This window comes from Rattus norvegicus, chromosome 13, assembly GCF_021556685.1.
Source record: "Rattus norvegicus strain SHRSP/BbbUtx chromosome 13, alternate assembly SHRSP_T2T, whole genome shotgun sequence".
NCBI classification, from domain to species: Eukaryota; Metazoa; Chordata; class Mammalia; order Rodentia; family Muridae; genus Rattus; species Rattus norvegicus.
The window spans coordinates 81274736-81300216 of NC_141546.1; the positions used below are offsets into that span (position 1 = coordinate 81274736).

The 25481-nt window shown below is 44.4% G+C and overlaps 1 protein-coding gene and 1 long non-coding RNA gene across 14 annotated transcripts in view; one reads left to right on the forward strand and one right to left on the reverse strand.

The window, feature by feature from the left end:
• The window catches only part of Pogk (pogo transposable element derived with KRAB domain), a 29463-nt gene extending 20701 nt beyond the window's left edge, over nt 1–8762 (reverse strand). For 3 of the 13 annotated variants that reach the window (XM_087580964.1, XM_087580963.1, XM_087580962.1), the window contains exons 1-5: nt 8643–8762; nt 7968–8300; nt 7381–7514; nt 2521–2647; nt 1071–1169 (exon numbers count right to left, since the gene is read on the reverse strand). In XM_087580964.1, the coding sequence (XP_087437090.1) occupies nt 1071–1169; nt 2521–2647; nt 7381–7514; nt 7968–7986 (379 nt within the window). In that variant the 5' untranslated portion in view covers nt 7987–8300; nt 8643–8762. 13 annotated transcript variants of the gene reach the window in all.
• Nucleotides 8763–8880: 118 nt separating this feature from the next.
• Nucleotides 8881–25481, forward strand: part of LOC120096308 (uncharacterized) — a 30546-nt gene continuing 13945 nt past the window's right edge. Inside the window, exons 1-4 of the long non-coding RNA XR_015635589.1 lie at nt 8881–8987; nt 23230–23271; nt 24396–24463; nt 24667–24733. This is a non-coding gene — a long non-coding RNA (uncharacterized LOC120096308). The remainder of the gene's footprint in view (nt 8988–23229; nt 23272–24395; nt 24464–24666; nt 24734–25481) is intronic.

The following is a 25481-nucleotide window of genomic DNA, read 5'->3' on the forward strand; positions in this document are numbered from 1 at the left end:
ACCTGTAAGCAGAATGGAGCCTTTGAAGCCTTTTACACAGCAGACACCTGGTTCCTGAACAGCGAACGTGAACTGCTTCCCCTGTATTTCTGTTTGGAATGTGGTCACAGGAAGCATGGTTTACTGTATCTCGAAAACTTAAAGGCCATTGGCTATAAAACCCACTGTTAAAAGAACAGCTATCGGGGTTGGGGATTTAGCTCAGTGGTAGAGCACTTGCCTAGCAAGCGCAAGGCCCTGGGTTCGGTCCCCAGGTCTGAAAAAAAAAAAAAAAAAAAAGAAAAAAAAAAAAAAGAAAAAAAAAGAAAAAAAAAAAAGAAAAAAGAACAGCTATCACATGTCCTTTGTTTAAGAGGCATTCTCACTTCCAAGGTAAAATGCAAAGGAAAGCATGTAGTAGACTCAGTGAAATACAGCATTTTAAACTCAACTAGGAGAATAGCAAATATGCTGGTAGTTTCAAGGCTGTGTTACACATACCTCTGTATACGTGTGTGTGTGATGGGTACATGTACACACATACTTTTCTCTTTTTCTGAGATGGTCTCACGTAGCTCAGGCTGGCCAAGAACAACCTTGAACTTCAAATCTGCATGCCTCTACCTCTCAAGTGTTGGGACTCAATGTCTTTTTCTAAATTCTTTTGATAAATTTGGTACTACTTAGAAATAACTGCTCAGATGTACTATGGCTGTTACTGCCTTCCCTACCCATTAAGGAACAGGAAGCCTAGAGTGGAGAAACCTACCAATGTGCTGTCCTTCCTCTCACTAGGTCTGCGCAGAGGCATACGGCATGCTGCCCAAGTGCTGTGCTCATACAGGTGCTGTATCAACCCCAGACTGCTTTACCCACACACCAGGCTACACATGAACCAGTAAGGAAGAAATGGAGGCCCAGGAGAAAGAGGTAGCCTAAATGCACACAATACTAAAAGGGGAAGCTTTACATTCCAAAGCCTACACATATCTTTGTGCCTCACCCCTAAATACCCTACACACTACACATGGAAACTGCAAACCCAGCTTCTTGTTCCCCTTGGGTAGATGCTCAACTGGTTCACTCAGTACCTGCAAAGGTTACTCCCTGGAGCCGCCACTCATCAGATTCAGGACACTCCTCTTCCCTTTCCAACCGATTGATCATATCTGGCTTGGGGAATGGGAATTCTGTTCATAAGAAATAAAGTAGGGAAACAGCTGTGTATTTATTACCAGCCTGGCACAATGCCAAAGGAAGTACTATGCACCCTCCTACCACCCCCAGCTCCCACTGTAGAAGATGAGGACAGAGCTTGGTGAGATGACACATAAAGGATGGAAAGCAAAATCCTTGGCTTTCTGGTCCTCTGAATGGGAGCTGTACTAGCAACAGCAAAATATGCCATTGAAGCAATCACTCTGGAACCCAACTGAGCAAAACTGGGAAAGTCTTCCAAGTAGAAGAGGGGTGGTGCATGTGTGTGTGTGTGTGTGCGCGCGTGTGTGTGTACTGTCAGGGTTACATCCCTAAGGGTCTGAAGCTGATAAGTGTAGGGGAGGTCTTACCCTAATTGGATCTTGATTGTGTCAATAAAAAAGGCAGAAGCCAATTGTAATTGCTGGGCGAAGACAAAAAGGTGGGACATCTGGGTTGCAGGAGGAAAAGATGGGGACACAGAGAGAGAGGATTTGGGCCAGAGTGGCGATGGTAGGAAGCTGCAGAATGCAGGGCACCTAGAATGTGAAGCCTCTGCTCTGGGCGGAGGCCAAGGAGGATGGAGGGGGCTGGTTGCTAAGATTAGGGCAGGAAATTCTTCGCCCAGCCACTGGGTTATCTGGCTAGTTTTAAAATAATAAAACTGTCTAGTGTTTTCCATCTGCAGCGCTAAGGCGGGCAGGAGGAGAAAGTGGGAAGCCAGGGTGGTATTGAAAGCTGGGTGAAGCTAGCCGTGAGGGGCTGCAGGAGTGTGGACAGCAGCTCCTGGATTCTTCGGGATTGGAGTTGGGGGATGGTCATAATCGAGTTGGAACTAGGGGAACCTGGAGAGGTCATAGCGAGGGCGAAGGCACCGGGCAAGGAGATAGCATGATTTTAAAATTACATGCAACAGATAAGACAGCAAAGTCTTCCTTTCAAGAATCAACAGAAGAGGGGCTGGGGATTTAGCTCAGTGGTAGAGCGCTTGCCTAGCAAACGCAAGGCCCTGGGTTCGGTCCCCAGCTCCGGAAAAAAAAAAAAAAAAGAATCAACCGAAGACAGGCTTTAGATCGATCCGTGGTGACATTTCTTCCTTTCTAGGAGTAGGAATACTTGGGCCAAATGAGGACTGCTCTAAGATAAGAGGTAACATGAGTTTCTAAACAGAGGTATGTAATCTGTATGTCATATCCAAATCAAAACCAGGAAATTAAGTTGGCATAGACACAAGAGGGGAGTTCCACTCAGAGGAGGAGGTTGGATACAGCATAGAAGACAGAGACACTAATAAAGTTCTCTGGGTCCAGAGAGTCCAAGAGACAAAGGAGAACAAAGCATTACCCAGGGACAGGACAGTCTCATAATTCATCCTCATGACTTCCCGGTAGAGGGCTTTTTGTTGCTCTGTCAGAACTTCCCACTCCTCATCCGAAAAATATATGGCCACCTCATCAAATAGGGCTGGTACCTGGAACATGAACAGTGCTTTCTGAATGACCGGTATGTACATGCACACGGCCTTCATCCTCACAGGTCACCTCAGGGCTCTCACCCAGGGGGAGCCATCTCTCTATAGTCTCATTGCTTTTGGAGACAAGAGCCCTCTTGTGCCCCACCACTATAACAGCTGCCACCATCACATTGAGGGACCTGGCATCATCTCCTCAGGTAGTGCATGAAATCTGTTCAAAGTTCTCCTGGGATTCCAAAGCCATCCACATCCCCACAAAGATGTCTACCTTATCTTCTACACCTCCCTATCTCCCAGCCAGAGGTCCTCAGCCCAGAGGGTGGGGCTGCATTTCAAGCTGAATAGGATTATTGCTTTCCAAGGCATCTTTGTGGGTCACGAAGACCTCCTCTCAGTGAGTCAACCTTTCCTACTGTTGACTCAAGGCCAAGGCTGTTCTGAGGTGAGCTGCAAGAGAAGGCACCTAGCTTCTCTTCCAGTCTACAGGAGCCTGAGAAGTAGAGAAGCCCAATTCAAGCTTCACTCCTGGATTGAGATCCCGGCAATATGGTAGGCTTTCATGCCAAGAGGAGACTCCCTCTCCTCTCCCATTTGCCCATCTTTCCCCTTCCTTTTCTGGGTAACAAAGGAGGGCGTACCTTCCTAGCTAAGGATGGACAGCCACCAAAATCTTTTGTTCTTCCAAGTGATTTGCTTTTCTTTCTACTGCATGTTCCTTTGTGGTCATTAAAAATTCTATTTCAAAGCTCACACTTAGTGGGAAGAAACCACTGATAAATAAACCTGTGTCAGGCTTTCCACTTTGCATTTTCCCTTTATCCTCAAAGCTGTTGTCTCTCCGTAGCTTAGAAAGTCTATGTATGTATGGCCTACAGCCTCTCCAACAGTCAAGCTGTCACTCACTCACACCCTGGCCTTCCTTATCAACTTACTATAGTAAGTAGTAAGTACTCTCTTCTATATAGGGAGCATGAGCTGGGAAAGGCCCTATAACTGCTGCTAGTTTCCCTCAGTAATCTCACAGAAGAGCAAAGACATTCCAGTTTAGCAAGTGTTGGGAGCATGGACTCCAAGGAGTCTTATTTTTAGGCAAAGGACACACAAAGCCAGTAAGTGACAAGGTTGAGACAGCACGCACATGAGCCCAAGGCTCTCACTAGAGGGAGAACGTCTACCCTGAGTGACTCGCCATCTTTCTGCTGCAGCTGTATTAGCTTCTCACCTGATGCTTGCACACCTTTGCTCACTTGGCCCCTTGGCCCACGAGGTCCTCTTCTTTTGCACCCACCTATCTTCAAGCCCTAACCCAGACTATCCTACTCTGCGGGCCATGAGCACACCAGCACAGCACCATGGCGTCCTGAGCTCAGCACTTTGTCACACCGGACATTTTGTTTGACTTCTCTGCTCTTCATTTAAATCTGACTTTGCTGAAAACAGCTTGTACTCAGTTTGTTTCTGTAAACCTAGAATGCTTCCTATAACTCAGTGGTTCTCAACCTTCTAACACTGCGACCTTTTAATATGGTCCTCATGTTGTGGTGACCCCCAACCATAACATCTTTCATTGCTACGTCATAACTATAGTTTTGCTTCTGTTAATGAACTGTATTATAAATATCTGATATGCAGGATCTGATCTGTGACCCCCGTGAAAGGGTCATTCAACTCACAAAGGGGTTATGACTCCCAGGGTGAGAACTAATGTAATAGCTAGTAGGTGCAAATCATTTATTACAGAATGAGTGACATATTATTACCTCTGGATTTCTCTTTTCCTGTTATACTTGGAACAGTTTCAAAGAATTAAAAGTTTTATTTGTCAAGAAACCAAGTCAACTCTCCTGAGTAAGAATGGACAAAAAAAGTCTTTACATGTGGAACAGTAATTTGGAGGTAAAAATGGCGTGGCCCCTAGGCTTTCCTGACTTATTCTGCAATCTAGAAGCCAGGCAGCTCAGAGAATTCCCCGCCTACTCTATTCCTATTACCTAAGATTTTAAACAACTCTCTCCTGACCTTTTTACTCCCTTACAAGTTCCAGATCTAGGCCATAACTATTTATAGGCCCCTTCTGTTTGCTGATAAGAATGCTGGCCTGGTTATACCAACCCCTACAGAGCAGGTAACACATTTTAGACCTGGCAGATCGGTGACTGTCAAGAGCTGATGTGGGGACTCCTCTCCTAATTATCATATGGCTAGTGGATCAACAAGTTCATGACAAGTACCTAAGGCACTGTCCAGAGAAGTAGGAAGCTTCCCCAGAGCCCTGTGAAGATGGGGCAAGACTCTGGGTCCTACTAGGCAAGCCTTTTATGCTGCAAAGAAGCCTTTTACTTGGTCAAACTCGGCAGAAGTAAACAAGGCTGGCTCTAGGAAAAAATTGAGAGGCCAGGCAGTCTGCAGTTCAAGCTTCAGGTAAGAACCTGCCCTTCCTGTCCTTCCTCCCTCACAGGATTAGGGACTTATCAGAGAGGTGTTCACTCTCCCTCCCAGGAGGCTGGCACTCCAATACTTGCTCGCATGGTGTCTGTGAAGAAGAACCGCACAGGTTTACTAACAGGAGGCCTCTGAGGGCAGTTGGAACCACCGCACCACTGGAGTCTCTGCTAGGCCAGGTAGTGTAGGCTATTTCCATTCACATAAACATTTTATCTCTTTGAAATATTTAAATAAGCTCTGGATATGGGCTTGCTATTGAACTTTTACAGTTAAGGAAAGAGAGGCCAAGGAGCTAGTCTGAGTCTAAAGCCACTGCTGTCTCAACAGGCCACATGGGCCTTATCAAGGCTACTGTAGCAAGTAGCCTTTCCAAGCTCTGCCCTACAGAGGCCTTTCATACAGACTGAAGGGTTTAAGGCTTATTCCTTAAGGTTACTCAGGCCAGCTCTAACTGCCGGGTGTAGCACACCATGTGCCCTGGTCTAGCTTTCTCCATTGCCTGTTCCATGATGAGGGTTCTAGCTTCAGGGGCAGTTCTTAACTCCACCCACAGCCTCCCTTTGCCACGCCTCTGACCATGCTGTTCTCCTGTCTGGCGGGCAAACTCTCCTTCCCCTTTGCTCCTCCCACTCATTATAAGGCCAGATCCAAAGTATATTGTTTCTTTCTATTTGAAACTATTTCTACTCCACCTCTAGTATAGACCACAGTGTATGTGTGAGATGTCTTATTAACCATCTACTTATCATCAAAACATGCATTTAAAACACGTATTTTCCTTCCCTTAATTCAATGTGCTAGAAGATCTAGGTCTGAAGCACGTGCTATTGACATTTCAGACAACTCGATTCCTTGTTATACATGCAGGGCACCTTCATCTGCACTGTAGCCGAACAGGGAGATCCTTGGCTGAAACTGCAGATGCCAGGAGGCCCTCACACCTCCACTTCCACCTCGGGTCACAAGAACTAAAACGGTTGTCTCTCTACACTTCTAAACATCACGGAGTGGGGAGAGGCACAACTCCAGTGCTCAAGACTTCTCCAAGAAGTACACTGTCAGGCCTGAATGAGCCATCCCCACTTCTGCCTGTGAGAATATCCTGAGCTGACCTCCGCTGTCCTTTAGGCTTCTTTCGCTGTCTTGAAGTCATGAGTCCCCTCATGAGACAGGATGCCATGAAGGCAGGGATCTTGCCTTAATCCTGTGTGCACTGTAGATGCATGGTAGACTTCCTGGAGGTTACCAATGCCCAAATCTCACGCCTTCCCCTCAGGCTGCCAGACTCCCTCATCCAGCCACTCTGCTTGTTTCTTCCCTTGGCTTTTCTCATTTGCTCACCACAATCGAGATGTCTACTTCTCCAGCCCATTTAGATATACTGGGTGGCTCAATTTAGCCTCAGAATCCAGGGCTGCTTCTGCTTTGAGGTCTTCCTTCAAGCTAGGCAGGACTGACTCCTGCCTGAGTCAGAACAGAGGAGGACATAGTGGATAGAGAACATGAATGGATAAATACAACAGCCCCAGGCCAGTGAGCCCAGAGTCTGGCAATTATTATAAAGCCACTAGTTTATAATGAGACGGAACACAGAAAGGCGCTCCACTGGCTGGGCTGTAGCTCAGGAAGTCAAGGATTTCCACAGTAAAGCAGGTAACCTTTAGATACTCGAAATTCCCGTCTGTAGGAGGGGTGGACTAGACAATGTGGAAGAAGGGTCTTTCTAGTTCTTTGCCCGCTGCTCTGAGTTCTATGATGAAGGGCTTCCCTCTCACAGGCACCAAGGATATGATGTACTGAAAATGTTTATATACAACGGTAAAGTAAGCAATGCCAATTTATTGTTCATATTCAATTTCCATGACTCTAGTAACCACTGTAAACAAATGCATGTATTAAATACTGTTGCACTTGTACCTGTCTCTTCCTTGGAGCCTGGCGTTTCCACACACACCTAGGAGACATAGCTATGGGTGACAACTCCCATGTCAGCTCTGTGACCCAAGCCTAACATGTATTTAGTGCCTACAATATGTATGGTGCTGTTGTCAGGCACGGGGGAAATGGGTGGCTGAGTGCAAGAAGACAAGGTCTCAGTTTCTGAGACTTCCTTGCAGCCTTGTCCCCTCACCACCTCCTCCACTATTTGCCTTCTGAAACCACAAGGCTGTTTTCTCAGGAATGCAAACACAGGAGACTGGGCTATTTTTACTTCCCATGTCTGCTCTAGGAGGAAGACCCAAAGCAAGTCCAGCTCTCAGGCTGGATCCCCACACCTTACTTACCCACGTGCCTTCCGAGCAGATTTGCACTTTCTGCATCTCTACGGGACCATCCTCCAATTCCTGGATCTCAACCTCATCTTCTTTTTGCTCTTCTTTCAGGGTCAAATTTAGAGGGTAGGCTCGGGACTCCATTTCTGCATTCAAGAGTTAGCAGACAAACCAGATGTCAGTGTGAACTCACGGTCTGTGAGAGGGTGTCTCACACACACACACAAACCTGTTTAGGTCAAAGCACTGTCTGCTTCCCGCTGGAAGGAAGGGATTCGGAAAGGTAGCTTATTTAATTATTTGAGAGGCTGTGGGCAGATAATGTATCTGGCTAACTTCAAATATTTAAAAAGCCTCCTGTGGTAGAGACCAGAGTAGTTTTCATAGAGCCTCTGTGCAGAAGGGCAGAACTTGGAACAGTGGGGGTGCATTCCAGGAAGAGATTTCAAAACAGTGCACTGACAGGCAGAAGCTTCCAGTGCTAGTACCACCAGAACACGGAATCAGGACTAGAGGAGAGTGGTGCTGATTTGTTACCGTGTCAAAAGTATCTGAGCCTAGATAGGAAATTTGAATAGTTTGCCCAAAATACTTATCACCTGGATTTTCCAGATTCATAGGCGCTGTCCACAAGCCACTTCAGAAACTTAAGTCTTTCTGCCTCAAAGGACCTCCCAAAGCCAAGTCCGTGATACAGAGAGGGGCGTGCCCGGGTGGCGAAGGCCAACCCAAACCTGGCAGGACTTCTCCTCGCCTCTGGGTTGCAAATTCTCTCTATTCGAAGCCTCCTCAGGCTGGTACAAAGAGGTTCCCCGTAAAAGGCTGAGGGCAGCTGCTGGGTGTGTAGTGAGAGTGCATCCTGTGAGCTCCATTTTCCGGGACTTCCCGAGCAAAGATCTTCCCAGAGTTCGGAGTCAGCTTCTTCAATGTTTCTGGAGTGGGTGGCGGCATGGGGAGGTAGGAATACTCGTGAGGTCCCGGGAGCCGCGGCCTGCGCCCGGCAACGGGGCGGGAGGTGGGAGGGGTCGGGCGAAAGTGCCCGCCGCCCCTGCTCGCTCCAGCCATCTTGCCCTGCCCTTTCCCGTCACCCCCGCCCACCGCTAAGGTCCTCCGTCCACCTGCAGGGCGGCGACAGTCCACGCCGCCCACCTCCCGGGCCGGCCCGCAACAAAGGCGGTGGCGGCGACACTGCCACGGGCGATCCCCGCCCCGCCGCCGCCCAGCCTACCCCGCCGGCCTCGAGGACGAGCCGCCCAGGCCCCGCGCGCACTCACCCCGGCCGAGCGGGTGGCGTCGCCGCAAGCGGCGACGAGGGTTGTGACCCGGCATTCACCGCGCCATCGGCTCCGCCGCTCCCGCCGCCCCAGCGCGGCCCCTCGGGAGGGAGCGAGGACACGTGGTGGGAGGGGGGTGGGCGGAGCCCAGGGTGTTAGGGGCGGGCTATCAGCGGCTGACGTCAGCAGGCCTCGGCGGCGCTTCCGGCGACGTCGGTGCTTCGAGCCGAGTTAGCCCAGTGGCTGGCTGCCTTGTGGCCGACGAGGTGGGCTTTAACTCGGAGGAACACCGGTGGCCTCTCCACCCAGGCGTTCAAGGCGTCCAGAAATGCTCTGTGCGCGAAGGTGACTGGGCTCCTCATTCCAGTTCTGTCCAGAACTCTGTTCCTAGCGTACCCGAGGAGCGAACTTGAAGAGTTTTGTAATATTGCCCATTAACTCCCAAGCATGTCGTTCCCAGGACGAAGTAGCTGTGAAGTTCTTTCGAGTTGTTTGCCCATAGCTTCGTGGAGAATACAGCAACCATGTTCCAAGAGCTCGAAACTCTTTTTATTTCAGAAAAAGATTACAGAGTCGGAGATCTGTTGGGAGCTTGTTTAAACAAACACCACACACACACACACACACACACACACACACACACACACACACACACTTACTTCATACTTACTGAAAATACTAAGAAATTGAAGTCAAACTGGGGGCTGGGTGGTTTTATAGCCAATGAGAGTACGGGGTGTGGATGGCAAGGTGTGGATAATTACTGGGAGGAAAGATCAAAGATTGAGGGATTCTTGCTAAACCCACTGAACTGGATTCTTGTTGAATGCAGACCAGGGTGATCAGATAAATCAAGGGTGCTAACGTGACTTAGGGGGATTCTTGCTTAAACTAGGCTGGGCAAGCAGAAAGAAGATGGGGCGGGCACTACGGCAGAGGCTGCTCAGGAGAGGGTTCAAGAACCTAACTGTGGTTAAGAAAAGAATCTTTTTTAAAAAAAGATTTATTTTTATTATTTTAAGTAATATGTGCATGGGTATGTGCTTACGCCTGAAGGCCAGAATCATGGGATACCACTGTGTTGGAGTTCCAGATAGTTGTGAGCTGCCCAATGTGGGTGCTGGAAACTGAACTCTGATCCTCTTCAAGAGCAGTGCTCTTAACCCCTGAGCTGTCTCTACAGCCCCAGGAGAAGCTGTCTTTAAATATTTTACTCTAAACTTATTGCTTCTGTCCACATACGCATGTGCATGTGTGTGTAAGCACAAATGCCAATGCATAGATGAGCTATGCTTTTAATGCATACAGTACAGCACAGCAGACACACTTTTGGAATGTCGTTATGGTTGAGAAGAGCAAAGGGGGCTTGATCACTGGTTAGAGGTTATCGACATGCTGAGAGAGAAGGTTAGGATTTCTCTGTTGTTTTAATGGATAACTCTTCTGATGTGTAAATTTAATTTTTTAAAATCAGGAGTGGTGGGTTAAATCGATAGTCGCATTTTAACTTTGCTGAAGGAAATGGCAGTTTCCATCAGAAAAGTGAGGAGAAGGTTGTCAGGAAGAGAGCCAAGGGTGCTGGGTCATGGCACCTTCTCTCAAAGATGATCGTGTGTTCTGATGTAAGAAAAAAAAGCAATGCTAAGTTTTAGTCTTAGAATATATCCATAGAGATGATGAGTGCTTTGGGGTAGAGAGCCTTTCCCCAAGTGTTGCAGCTTAGCAAAGACAGCCGTCCTAGTTGATCCTTGGTGAAACAACTTGTATACTTTATTCCATGTGGTCAAAGACTGTATGAATCTTGGGGAGTAGGATGGGATTTGGAGAGTATAGACTTCCTATTGTCTGAGGTTAAGATACTGGTGATGCTCATGACCAACTGCCAGGGGTCACCTTAGTAGGGTGTTGTGGTCACATGCTCCAGAGCAGGCAGAGACAGAGAAGAGGCAGCTCTGCTCCTGTGGTCTCAGATCTCTGAGATGTCCAGGGTTTGAGCACTTCCCACCTCACCAGTTTTTATACCTATCAGGTAGTGCAGACCATATGACTGACGTAGATGCTCCAATGTTTTAGAGAAATTTTGAGGGAGTTTTTAGGCAGGCAACTTTCTCTGTCATCCCTATAGTTTTGGAAGTTGCCTCACAGCACTCCCTGTGTACTCAGGCAATATTTATTCCTTCTCAAGTCTCTGATGGTGTTGAAGACTAGATAGTTGTGGTCTTACAATTAAGCTTAAGTTGCTTAGGATGTTTTTTAGATCTAAGGAAATGTTTTAGGTTAGTAATACAAGTTATGATAGAAAATGATTTAGGTACAAACCTCTGAACTCACCAAGAGAGGATAGATAATATACAAAGTTGCCAACTACAAACTGACTGGACTTTGTGAATGTAAATCTTACCAAACAGTTTTTATAATTGTTTCATATTTGTTCTTACTGTATGCCATTTATTATTGTCAGAGAAAGAGCCTTTTTATTTAGATAAAAGGGGCAAATGTTGGGGGTTAGTCTTTTGCTATGCCTACAAATGCTAAATTCTGAACCTCAAGATCTGGTTGCCCCAGACGAGAGAATTCTCAGATACACCAGCCTTTGTTGTATAAACCTTGCCCCCCAATTTGGTTAATAATAGGCTAGAGCCTATGATTGGGCAGTAGAGAGAGAAAGACGGGACTTGAGGATCCAATGAAGGGAGGTCTCAGGAGAGACCAGGGCGAGGAGAAAGGAGACACAGAGAGGAGAAGGCTGCCATGAAAGGAAATGGAACATGAGCACATGGCCAGGAGAAATTGACCCTGAGGATAGGCTCATGGGACAGAAATAACCTAGGTGAGACTCAAACAGCAAGTAACGAGGGACATATTCCTGGGATGTAAGTTAGAATAGTTCACAACCTGCCCAATCTAGGCTTACATCTTGTAAATAAAATACCAAGACTTTTGTGTCCAGCTATAATAAATAATTTACAGGGTAAAAAGGGCTAGGATACACACACACACACACACACACACACACACACACACACACACACACACACACACACACACGCTGTCCATAGGCTTGGGGAGAAGGTAGAAAGGGGTAGGGGACACACCAGGAAGCATCCATAACACATCTCATTCTATACCCAGTGAATGAGAATGGCTCCTACAAGCTTAGACATTTTGTTTCTTGGTCCCCAGTTGGTGGAACTGTTTGGGAAGGATTAGCAGGTGTGGCTTTCCACCGTGACTTTTGAAAAATGTCCTGATCTGTGACTTATGTTCTGTTACTATAAAACCTTCACAAAATTGTTACCATGTTGGAACATGGGATCTGGAGTGACCTAAATCTGTTTTTCCATGGCATAGTTACTCATATTAAACTTAAGGAAAAAAAACTTTCTTATCCCCTTTGAGGTGAGAGTTGAATTTTTGTTTTGACACTACTGATATCCCACTGGCCTAACACTTCTGGGGGCAGGCTGAGGTCAACATACATAGAAATTCATTCTGTCCCCCATCAGACCATGACAAAGGTGTCAACAAATAATACTGCCACTAGGAAATGAAAAATTAAGACCAATAATTCAATTTGCAACATTATCTCTGAGTTCTTTCATTCAAATATGTACCCATACCCAATCTATTACATCCCAAAGCCTCACCAAATCATAGCACCAATAAAAAGTACAAACGTTAATAGCATTTATTAAGTTTACTTGATAAAATTATGAATTAAGAAAATGGCTTAGGGACAGGATAACAGAAATAATTATTTCATTTGACAAAATAGGGGATGGTGGACATTTAAATCATATTCATAACAATTCTGAATTTCCAGTGGACAAATGTTGATAAATTTCCTTGCTTTGGAAGTTTGTGCCCTAGGCCTTGGTTCAGATCTTTTCTGAGAGTGATACCAAAATCCATTATTCGTCAGTAACTTGGCTTTGTATTCTGGAGGACCCCTTATCTTGCCTTAGCTCTTCTGCAGAGGGCACTGGGGAACAGATTGATCTTATTGACAGAATGACCTCCTAGCCTGCTTTCTTCCTTCAGGAGTTGGAAGCCTGTGGACTCTTAAATATGGCTAAAAGTCAATTTTAAATGTGTCCTTTTGGCGAGTATAGGTATGTGAGGACTACCTGCAGATGCTGGAAGAGGGCATCAGTTCTCTGGGGTTGGAATTTCAGATAGTTGTACGTCACTCTGTGGGTGCTGGGAATTGAACCCGGGTCCTCTAAAAGAACATCGAGTGCTCTTAGCTCTTCTTCATTTCCTCAGTTTGTTTTTAAGCCATGTTTGTAGAGCCCTTTCTTTCCTGCCATAAGTCTCTTAAAAATGTTTGAGTTTTCTAAAAATTTGGTTCCAACTGTTATCATTAGCCCAAAGAACCTGCACTGTTCTTTTGAAGACGCAATTCTCTCTTAACCCCAGTAAGAATACTTTAGTCACTTCAAGCTTCTGAGACAAGACAGTTAGTGTTCCCATCAATTCTTGCATGCAGCTGAAAGGATACTCCATGTATTTCATGCCCCCTTTAACTCTCATCAAAGTGCATGCTTTTGCTCTCCCGAAAGAGCCTACAGTGGCTGATGCCTTACGTTAGTCGTTTTTTGGGGGGATAATGTAGGAGGTCCTGGAGTCCAGGTCCTTGAACACTCTAGGCGAATGCTTTGGCATTGAACTATATACCTTATCCATATTGTTACTAAAACAGGATCTCACTGCACAGCTCAAGTCTTGGCTTTCCGCATGCTGAATTACAGGTGCATATTACCCTGTCCGGTTGGAGCCAGATCTTACTGACCATTCTTGCAGTCTGATGTGAAAGAGTCTGATGTGAAAGGGTTTTTTCCATCTCTCATACATGTGTACTTCCAAACCATTTTCCTCTCATTTGGCTCTTTGCTCTGGTACTTTATCAGATGCATCTGGTAGCAGCTCATTCGCCACCAACAGTTTCACTTAAAGTCATTTCGTTACGTCTGATGCCTGTCACTTAGGTAACCATAGTGACAGTCTTACCACTGCCTAACGAACACATCACTTTCCAGTTTCCATAATGGATTCTGGGACACCTGCTACCCAGTCAGAAATACACTTTAAGGGTTTTCTCTCAGCACTTCTAATTGTGCATTAGCCAAGCAGATCTCTGGTGTGGCATAGAAAAGCCATTGCAAAGGGAAGTCCACTATTGTCTAGCTGGCGTGGCCTTGGCTTACCCATGTAGCTACGTTACTTGCAGATGTCTGTCTGTCTGTGATTCCAGCTTTAGGGCTCAGGTTTGTTTTGGGCTTCAGGGTCTCAGAAACTTTTCTCATGGAAGATAATAGAACACAAGGGGACAATCCCCACCGTCCAAGCATATCCCAAGTCTCCCATTATTTACTTATATCCCACTGCCTAGTCTTTGATATGAAACTTTTCAGTTTTGTTATTTGTTATTGCCTGTATTAGTTTCCTATCTTTTTAAATGATAAAGTACTTTGGCAAAAGCGACTTAAGAAGGAAAGGCGTTATTTTGGCTCACAGTTCTTTGGGGACACAGTCAGTTACCGTGGCAGGAATATGAGGCTTACCTCTCATTTGGCAGTTCAGAAGCAGTAGGCTATGACCCCTAAGGCTGATCATCAGGGACATACTTCCTTTACCAAGGTTCTGCCTCCTAAAGGTTACAGGCCTCTCCCCAGTCCAGATAGCACCTCCAACGGGGTCACACATCCTCCGTGGGACATTTCACATTCAAACAATAACACCAAGCTATGAAATTTTCTTCATGATTGGGTCTTGATGAGGTGTTTGTGTCTGTTAATTTTAGATTATTAGAAGAATAATCTAATGTGGAGATGCTCCTAGCAGTCTCTAGTGATCGATAATACTTCTGTGAGGCTGGTGGCAATATCTACATTTTCATTTCTGACTTTTGTTTAATTTATATGAGTCTTCTATCTTTTTTGCTTGGTCTTGCTAAGGGCTTGTCAGTTTTTTTATTTTGGAATAAATTCTTTGGTTCATTGGGTTTTTGTACTTTGCTCTCACCTCACTGGTTTCTGTTCCGATCTTTATTCTTTCTTCTACTAGATTTGGGTTTCATTTGTTCTTGGTTTTTAGTTTTTTGTGTTGCACTGATAAGTTGTTCATTTGTGAACTTTCTGCCCTAAATCTTTTGGTATGTGATATTTTCATTATCATTTATCCCAAGAAATCAAAAACATCTTTATTAGTTCTTAATTGAGTCATTTAGTTAAGAAGTTTACTCTCTCTCTCTCTCTATATATATATATATATATATTACCTATAATATATATTACCTATATATATGTATGTGTGTGTATGTATATGTGTATATGTATATGCATATATATAGTTCATAAAACTTTTCTTGTCATTTGTTTTTAGAAAAAGTAATATGGTTTCAATCTTAAAAAGGTTAGAAGCTGTTTTTTTTTTAAAGATTTATTTATTTTATGCATATGAGTACACTGTAGCTGTCTTCAGACACACCAGAAGAGGGCATCAGATCTCGTTACAGATGGTTGTGAGCCACCATGTGGTTGCTGGGATTTGAACTCAGGACCTCTGGAAGAGCAGTCAGTGCTCTTAACCACTGACCCATCTCTCCAGCCCGAAGCTGTTGTTTTATGGTCTGTCACATGACACATCCTGGATAACATTAAATATGATATTTAGAAGAGTGTGTGTTTGTAGCTGGTGGGCAGAATCCTTGTAGATGTCTGGTAGGTTCACTTTGCCTAGATGTAATTATCTCTGGGGTATTGGTTTTCTTCCCGAATGATCCATCCACAGTGATGGTGATGTGTTTAAGGCCGTATTGGTATTGGACTGGAGTTTATCTTTCCCTTCAGACTTATTGGAAATTTCTTAGATATTTTCATACAATCACTAATGCCTGTGGCTGAAGCCACACCTCCATCATTAGATAAAGAGCCTCCTGTGTCCTCTTCATACAGACTACATAGTTGTTTGTAGTTTTTAAAAACCCATTTAATCACTCTACATCTTTTAATTGGAGATTTTTATTCACTTACATTTAAGCTAACTATAGATAGCTTATGTATTATTATTGCCAGTTTATTATTGCTCTCTGGTGTATTTATAGTTATTTTCCCTCCCCCTTTGTAGAGTTTCCGTTTGAGGCTAAGTGATTTCTCTCTAGTTGTGTTTTTATTTTTATTTTTAAAAATTTGTGTGTGTGTGTGTGTGTGTGTGTGTGTGTGTGTGTTCTCTTGCAAGTATGTTAGTGCAACATTTTGTGCCAAAAGATGTCTACAGAGTCCGGACAAGGCAGTCAGATCTCCGAAACTGGAGTTAAAGATGGTTGTGAGCTGTCATGTGGTTATTGGGAATGGGATTTTGGACCTCTGGGAGAGCAGTCAGTGCTCTTAACCCCTGAGCCATCTCTCCAGCTCCTAGTAGCATGTTTTGATTACGGGTTTTTTACCTTGTAGATTTTTAAAAATTTATTTATTTCATGTTTGTGAGTACACTGTCACTGTCTTCAGACACACCAGAAGAGAACATTGGATCCTAATGCAGATGGTTATGAGCCACCATGTGGTTGCTGGGAATTGGGTCCTCTGGGAGAGCAGTCAGTGCTCTTAACTGCTGAGCCATCTCTTTAGCCCCTACCTTACAGATGTTTAATATTAATTCTACATATATTTTTATGTCTTAAACATATTATTTATATTCCTTTTTGATCTTCATTCTAAAGATATAATATATAGGAAGGTAGAGATGTTAACGTTAGCGGATTTCAGGGGCAAGAACTTAGTTTTGTGAGGGCTAAAATTGTTTACTTATAATAATATTTACCTTTTTAACTCTGCTTTTCTGAGACCAAAAGCTGTTGGTTTCTGGTAATAAACTCTTGCTGGCAGCAGCAGGGAATTAAGAAAAAAGGAACCTCCTGCTGGCCAGGCAAGAGGCTTGTAGCTTGGTAACCCTTCATGAACCAGAGAGAAAAGAAAATGGAGAAAGGGAGACTTCAAGCACACACATATACACACACCCTGGTGGGCCCCACCACCCGTCTCATCAACCTCACAAGTGTCTTTGCATACTTACATATGTACACACATACCTACACATGCATGTAGCAGCAAACAGACATATACATGTATACACTTAGTGACTGGGGCAAAGCCCCCCAAGCCACACTTTGATCCTTCTCTCTGGCCTTCTTAAACCTTCTTAGACTAAAGTTTTTTTTAATCTATCTTATAGGTAAGTTTTTAAAAAAATTACCTCACAGATAAAATGTTACACAAGGGGGAGTTACAGAAGGATGTCAGTAGTAAGTTCAAAGCAGTGCTTCATTCTGTAAGCTCATTGTAAGTTCAAAACAACAGTTTCCCATGGCCTTGCTTTACCATAGCTCACACATGTGGCTTCATCCTTGGACCTGACCGAGAATTAATGGTTTTCCGTTGTTGTTGTAAATCTGCCCGATCTTATCTGCTTTCTTATCCTAGTGCAATTAGTTTGTGACACATGGACACATGTAGGTTTACTGAGCCCTATTTTCAGCTTTTCACAGAGCTGGAAGTTACTTGTATACATTTAGGAATTCTATAAAATCATTATCAGGAATTATGAAATCATCAATTTGTCTGCACAGCATTACTACATGATAGGATATCTTTATCGATCTGCAGAAAATCTAATAGGGTAGGCTAATGCCCAGGAATCATTAGGCTATGTAATAGTCACGGGAAGGGCATATCAGCAGCAAGAATCAATCCTAGGATAAAAATCTCTGAAGCCCTGCAATTCAGAGCTTACCCCTTGCAATATAGATTCCTAAAGCTGTGGTTGGTATAGTATCAATATATCAACACTAGAGGGCACCCCAAAACTATATTTTGCAGCAATCATTAGTTGACGTTTTTCAGGACGGACTGACTGGGTTTTAGAATGATTTCTACTTATTGATTTAGACATTTTTAAAGAGGATGTATCTGGGTTGCCAAGATGGCTCCGTGGGTAGAGGGTTTTACTGCCAAACCTGAGCACCTGAGTTCCACCCTGGGACCACATGATGGAAGGAGAGAACCTACTCCCTGAGATTGTCCCCAGGTCTTCACACACACACACACACACACACACACACACACACACACACACACACACACACATGCACGCATGCACACACACAGACACACACACAGAGTAAGTGAATGCAAAAAATAAAATGAAGATTTTCAAATATGAAATATTAATAATTAATATTTCAAATATTAAAAAGTGATGACTTTATTTTCAACCCAAATATCAGACGCTTCAACGTGAGTAGCTGTGCAATGAGAGTAGCTGATCACTAAGGCAGCTTATTTGAAACAAGATCTTCAGATGATTGTGAACGGCTCTCAGTCTGAGAATACAGACACCTCTCAACCACTCACTTTTGCATTAAAACTTTTTCTTAGCTGTGCGGTGTTGCTTTGAGACACCCACAACACACTGTTATCCTTCAGAATTCCTATAAACAGCAAAAAGAGCGTGCTACTAGGCCAGTGCTGCTGGACTTACACATGGCTGCGGCTCCTGCAGAGGCCGAGGCTCCAGTCTCAAAGACCTGGAGCTGTTCTCTGCCCAGTAACAGCTGCCAGAGAAGGTGGGAGACTCGAGGAAGGGCTGGCATCATCTCACAGCCGCACTTCACAGAGGCTATTATTATCAATTACTGACAGGAAAGGGGAACAGAAATGGGAAGTAAGGGATCCGGGCCAGAGATGGTACGATTAGACTTTTTTTATTCCCAAAGACAAGTTTTCTCCCTTCCTATTTGTACTTGGAATCGGCACATCACTGCTCGCAGTGTTTCTTAAGTCCTTTTGCCTCTGGTCGTTGTTCTATCATCTTAAGTTTGTTGGAACATTTTCAGCTTTTGGAAATGGCCCAGAAATGTAAAGTGCTGAGTAGAGGCCGGATGTGACGTTCCCATTTCCCCTGAGGAGGGTTTTCCCCACACTGATACTGGCGAGTCAGATGTGCTAGCACTTTGATGATTCGGGACACTTGGATATCTTTTTTGACTCCTACAATTTGTGCTGTTTTATAGATAAGAAAGCTGACATGAAGGTAGATTAGGTGACCTCCCTGTGGTGACACCAAATAGTAAGAGACAGATGTGGTCCTGACATCCAGCCACCTGGCTCTAGCGCCGCTTTAGCGGGCTCCACTTTCACCGGAGGGTGAGGGGTTCTACCCCTGGCGTCTAGTCAATCTCCTCAGACCTGTCTCTCCCCTTTCCTAAGTTTATACATCTGAGAAAGGTGCCTTGGAAAAGAAATAAGACACAGGGCCACGACCTGAGCCACAAGCCGTGCAGAGCAAGGAGGGCTGAGGGCCGAGAGCTTCCTCTGCTCTTCAAACAAAGGCTGGGTGTGGGAGACAGATGAAAAATTCACAGTAAAAAGGAAGGAAGCAATAGAGAAACTCTATTTCTTATTTGTTATTTGGAAACCACTCCCCCAGCTCTAAACAAATTAAAAGTGGGATCGTTAAGAATAACAAGGGCGTTACTCACAAAATGTATATTTTTTAGATTACAAAGACTCCGGGCTTCAGAATCAAGTACATCAAACCTCCAATGCCCTCTCCTCTATCTTGATCATGGAGAGATTACCCCTCGCCTTTCTAACCTCACTTCCCTGCTTTGTGTAAAGTGAATAAGCCAGGGGGTCTGCTGTGTGCTGAGTTTCTCCCACAGTGTCTATTACACACAAATACTCCCTGGAAAAACACAGAAGAAAATCAAGAGGGAGTAAGACAGGGGGACACGAAAAATGTCCAATGAGAGGTTGCTTTAATAGAAAACTATGTCTGCGCCATAGTGTATTATTTAGCAGCAATTTTATATGTTTTCTTGAATTTTGCTATTTTGTATTTTTGATAAATATACATATTCTTTTTTTTTTTGATTCTTTTTTTTCGGAGCTAGGGACCGAACTCAGGGCCTTGCGCTTCCTAGGCAAGCGCTCTACCACTGAGCTAAATCCCCAACCCCATACATATTCTTGATTATATAAATTAATGAGTTATCCTTTAAAAAATAGCCTGCAAAATCCCATGATCATCAAGAGGAATACCTCTCTCCCACAGTAGAGGAAGCACACCATGCCTAGTGTGTGAACCCCACACCGAAGAGCACTGTCTGTCCTTACTAACCTTGGTCTGTGGAAGGCTCAGTAGAGCCAGGAGAGGAGGAGCGGCTTTTTGGAACAGGTGACATTTGGTATGAATTTGAGCACAGAGTGTAAATAAGTAGAAATAAAATGAGCAGTTGGTGAATTAATCTCTGATTATCCTTTGGTCAGATCTAAGAAAAGGGTCTGTGGTTAGAGTGCCTAAGACAGAAAATAGTATTTGTGAGCCCTGAGGGGTAATTCAGGAGCAGTTCATGAAAAGAGCCATTCAGTGTGAATAGTTACAGTTACGACTTATAGAAACTTCAGAATATTTGAGAGCTTAACCAGTACACACAGTCTGGTATTGTAGAACTCTGTCCTGACATGGTCATTACTCCTGAAGTCAGGGCAACTTTGATTACCATGCCAGACCCTCACAACATTAGGTTTGTTAACATTTCATTGTGGAAGGGCCACATGAGGCCCCACAACTTTCGAGATATAAACATGATTAACAACTGTGGGAGGGGGAGGAGCTGTTCTTTGATGAGATCAACCTACGAGTTGCTCATGATCCCTAAGAAACCCTGAGAAACTCATTGGTTCATCAAGCTAGACTTGCATGAAATCATTTTCTTTTTTTAAAAATTTATTTACGTATATATATTTGTGTGTGTGTGTGTGTGTGTGTGTGTGTGTATGAGTGAGTGAGTCTGTATGTGCATGTTTCTGTGTGTGTGTGTCTGTGTATGTTTGTATATTTGTGTGTGTGTGTTTGTGTGTGTCTGTGTCATGCATATGCATGTGTGCCACAATGTGCATGCAGAGGCCAGAGGACAATCTACATAGTTCATTTTCTCTTTCTCCCATGTGGCTCCCTAGAATTGAGCTTGGGTCTTTACGCTTGGCAGTAAGCACATTTCCTTGCTGGTCCATCTCACTGGCCCTGGGGTGGAATCAGTTCTTTGGTTGGTTGTGTTCCTCCCTGTAGTGAAAAAAAAAAAAGCATTTGTCTGCATGGAGTGATACCGTAAGCCTGTGATCCATTGTGAACTGTTGGGCTAGGAAAATAAAGTGTACGTTGGGTAGATTCCATTGTAGCTCAGTGGTCCTCAGTGTAGACGACAGGCTGTTGGCATCTGTTTTCCATTAATAATGGATTCGTTCAGTGGATTCTCAGAAGCTGCACAGTGTCCCTGTTATCTTTAAAAGGAAGAATAGAAGATAAGGCTAAGTCCCAGAGAGAACTATGCCTTCTGGGAATTCCGAGCCTCTTGGTGACTGAGCTTTTTCTAATTGGTGATGTGGTGAGTGCTAAGAAAGCTGCTAATGGGCACCACTCAGCACCCGAGGGGTGAACTCATGAGGCCGCAAGTGCTACAGCAGCAACGGCATGGCAGACAACCCCATCCCAGCGTCTCATCTCTCCTGCCCCTCCTGCCTCACAAGATGGCTTTGCTATAACTAGGAGATAAACCAAACTTACAGGCACAGATAATCAGACCGGTATTATGATTACTATACTTAAAAAACCCTCTTATTGATTCCTTGTGAATTTCCCAGTCATCTCTGTAGAGAGAATATCTCGTGTATTTTGTGGTTGCATCACTTGTCAATGAAAAGGTATGGCCCATGGCTTAGGCAGGAAATAGAAGGTGGGACACCCAGGAGGAGAAAGAATTCTGGGATAGAGACAGGCTCGGTAAGATCTGCCTGCGAAGATGTGAGGAGACAGACGCATGGTTCCTGAGCACAGGTGACCACCCAGGTGGAAGAATGTGGGTGAAAATAAGTGGGTTATCTTAAGTTATGATTCTAGTCAGAGAAGAGCCTTGCTCTATGGCCAAGGTATTTGTAAATATGTTTTGAGTTTGAGCTTTATTTCTGAGAGCATGAGGCTGGGAGGAAGAGCCAGGCCTAACTATAACACATCTCTCCTGTCCCTTTATTTCTGCCTTTCGCCCTTGCAACCTCTCCACAAAACAAAACAAAACATTGCTGTGGAAGCTGCTATATGTCAGGTGTTACACAGTATATCCTGTCTGTCCATACCCCGTCTGTCCAAACAGCTTTGCCTGCAGATGCTCATTGTGTGGTTCAAGGCTTCTGGCTTTTGCTACTCAATGCTGGACCCTCACCGGGGACTCCTTTTGGATATCCTTTTAATGCTCAGTGTCATGGAGAACTTGCAGCTTTGGATATGCAGGGCTGGCCCCTTTACATGCTCCAGCAGTTCATGGATGGCGTAGCTGTTGGTGTGAGCCAACTCAGAGTCCTGGTTCTGGGCCTGGGTGGAGCTGAGCTGGCCAGCCCTCTAGCTCTCCTGCACCTGAGCCACTAGGGCTGGTTCTTCCACTTTGTCCAGGTGAGAGGCAGGGACGCTTCTGATTCTAAGTCCTGGGACCAGCTCACCTGCATGCCACAGGTGTGTGTGTGTGTGTGTGTGTGTGTGTGTGTGTGTGTGTGTGTTTTGCAAAGAGTGTTTAATATACTTTATTTAATTTTAATTTTTAAGTAGTTTGACAAGTGTAGTTCATCAGTTGGCTTTCATGAGTTGGCAAAGCATTGGGGCCAGAATTAGGTGTTGGATATTTATGGGAAAAGTCGGTTTGGCATTATCTAATGTGAATAGGCTTTCTAAGAAAGGAAATAAATAACTTTTATGTAGCCACTTAAACAATGAAGAAAACTTAAACAATCTAGTTCCACTACACTTGTTAGGTTAGTGAAAATTTTCTTAAGATCTATCACTGTCTTCATCTCCCTCAGCCTAGGACCAATCCTTATTGAATAGTTGTTTTGGGAAAGATAGTATATATATTTATGTGTGTGTGTGTGTGTGTGTGTGTGTGTGAAATATATATATCTATAATATATATTATATCTATATATTATAATTTTCATACATTTACAACTTTCACACACACACATAGGCACACATGCACACACATACCATTTTAAGGGTGCAAATGCTTTAATGTATCTTCTTTAACTTCCTGAAGAAGCACCTGCCCTTTTCTCACCCCTAAGAAAAACTAAACCAAGCACCAGGCTGATTTGGCTTCCAAGTTAACAACTGCTCAGCCACATTCCATAACTCAGTTTTCTACCCCCAGGACAATCAGGACTCATTTACCATAAAGTGGTTTCCTTTTGTATTAGCTCGAGGCTGGAGGTGGAGAGGCCCTGGCAGAAGGACAGAAGGCTGTAAGGTGACTGGTGAAGCTGTCTGTGTATCCGTGATCTTTGAATTCACTCTGCCAATGGGATAACTGACAGCCGGGTTTGAGGAACTGATCCCCATCACGTTCTGTCCTCCAGCTTGAGGGCAGGGACAGAAAACAAACCATTGATATAGCTGAAATTAACTAGGAATTTATACATTAATCTCCGGAGCATTACATCGATATCATTAGTCACTATTATTCACTCCTGGCCTTGTTTTCCAGACGATGCCATTGTTTGGGGAGGTTGCACAGCCTTCGGAGCAGGTGAATCTCTGAGGTGGCCTGGGATGCAGTGAGGTGGGGTTGGGAGGGAGGTGTATCCTCCTTTCTGTCCTCTCTCTGCTTTGTAGTCTAGCGGCCTCATGCTTCTTCTTGCTTCTGTTTTTAATCATTGGTTTTAGAATTATCTATTTTACTCGGTGCATATGAATGTCCTGACTGCATGAAGTATGGCAGTCCTGTTAGATCCCCTGGAAATGGGGTTCCAGATGGTTGTGAGTCACCTTGTGGGATCTGGGACTCATACCTGGGTCTCTTACAAGTGCTCTTAACCTCTGAGCCATCTTTCCAGTCCCCAGCCTCATGCTTCTGGTGCCACAGTAGAGAGCTCTTCTGGCCACCATGCAACTCCTGAAATGTGAATGCAAATAAACCCTCTGTCCCTTGCTTGTCAGAGCAACAAGAAAACTAATTTAATAGATCCCGAAATCTCTTGTTTTAAGAATGAGGCAAATGAGGCTTAGAGTCAGTTTCTCAGCCGGTTACTGGTAAATAGGTATCTCGGTCTGCAGTTACGCGGTGTGGTGTCTTCTGCTGATACACCAGATATTCTGCAGGGTCTTGGAGTGATGGTGGGATGAAGAAAGGAAACCACACCTGGAGTAACAATTTAGCAAGGACAGTCTGCTTCCTCTTTCACAGAGCACAAGGTCTGAGAAATCATTGGTGAGATCATCAACTCACCAATGAAGAGTTCACCACTCCCCTCTGAGCCACCTCAAAGCTCGGAGTTGGCCTCTGCTCCTGGCCCATGAGCATCCAGCAGGAGCAGGAGCTAAAGCTGTGTTAATGGGAGGGGCTCCATACCATCGGTTGGGTCTATGTACAGCACCCAAGCCTGGACCCCATATTCATCATAGACCCACTGTATCAGCAAAAGGCTCAATGGGGAAGGAACCTGGCCATTGTATGATTGTGCGTATGTGAGAGAGAGAAAGGGGGGTAGAGGTAGGGGTAGGGGAAGAGGGAGAAGGAGACAGAGAGAGTCCTGTGTTGGGCATCAATGTGAAGCATGGGGCTCTTCATGGCAATTTTAATGAATCCATCTACTTGCCTTTTCATGATTTCTTGGTTTCTAATCTTGTAATTTTGCTTTCTCTGGGATCCAGACCAACCAGCTAATCCACTGTCTACTGCTCAGGAGTGAAGGCGGATTCTATGTCTCCTTCCACACAAGGTAAGCAGTGCACAGGTCTGCCTACCAGGAGTAATTAATTCCCAGACAAACTATCTTGGGTCCAGGGCTGAGTGTTCTCCCTCTATCAACTGGATGTAGCTTTCATCCATGAAGTAAAATGAACGACAGATGTCAGTGCATCAGATCGGGTGACTCTGAGATTGAGGATGTTCAACTGATTTCTATTCTTTTGACATTTCTAGGTTAGATTTAAGTGCTGGATTTTTCTTGTACCAGAAGTTGGCTCTGTGTTGTGAACATCCTCACTCAGTGAGTTTGACCATTTCTTCTTGGCTTGTTTAAGGACAGTTTCTGTGCCGTATCCAGTATATACTGTTTTCACAGCAGAGGGCAGAGAGAGATGCTAGAGGCTCCAAGAACCAGGCGTGCACATTTAGAATTGCTAGTTAGTCCAAACGCACGCATCCCACTTGCTTCCATTATCCCAAGCAAGTCACCTGGTCAAGGTGGTAGGTGGGTATGTAATCAGTATTCTTGTTGTTGTTGTCATTTATTATTATTACCACACACAGTTTCTAGGAAAAACATAATTCATGAGATAATCAAATGATTTCAGCTGCCAGCTGCTATTTTTTTATTCGTAAAGTACATTCATTATAGTACCTAGTGTGCCCACATGGTTATTAGAACTTAACTTTTTCCCATGCCATGGTATATCACAAGGAGGCAGAGCACTAGAGGGGCTACAAATGATCATGCCAGACTGGATGGAGAAAAGTCCACGAGGCCTTAACACTCCACCGAGAACTAAGCTACTGAAGAAATCTCAGAGCAGGACAGGTCTTCCTTAGGGAAGAGCACACGAATTGGTTGTTCAATGACAAGTAGTCAGCTCTAAAACATACACACAGATAACATTATACACACGGAACAGACTATGTTTAGGAATATATACATATGTACATATATATACGCACGCAAGAACAAGTAGTGAAAAAAGAGGGTATGAATTTGAAGAAGAATGGGGAAGGACTATATGACAGGCTTTGGAGGGAGA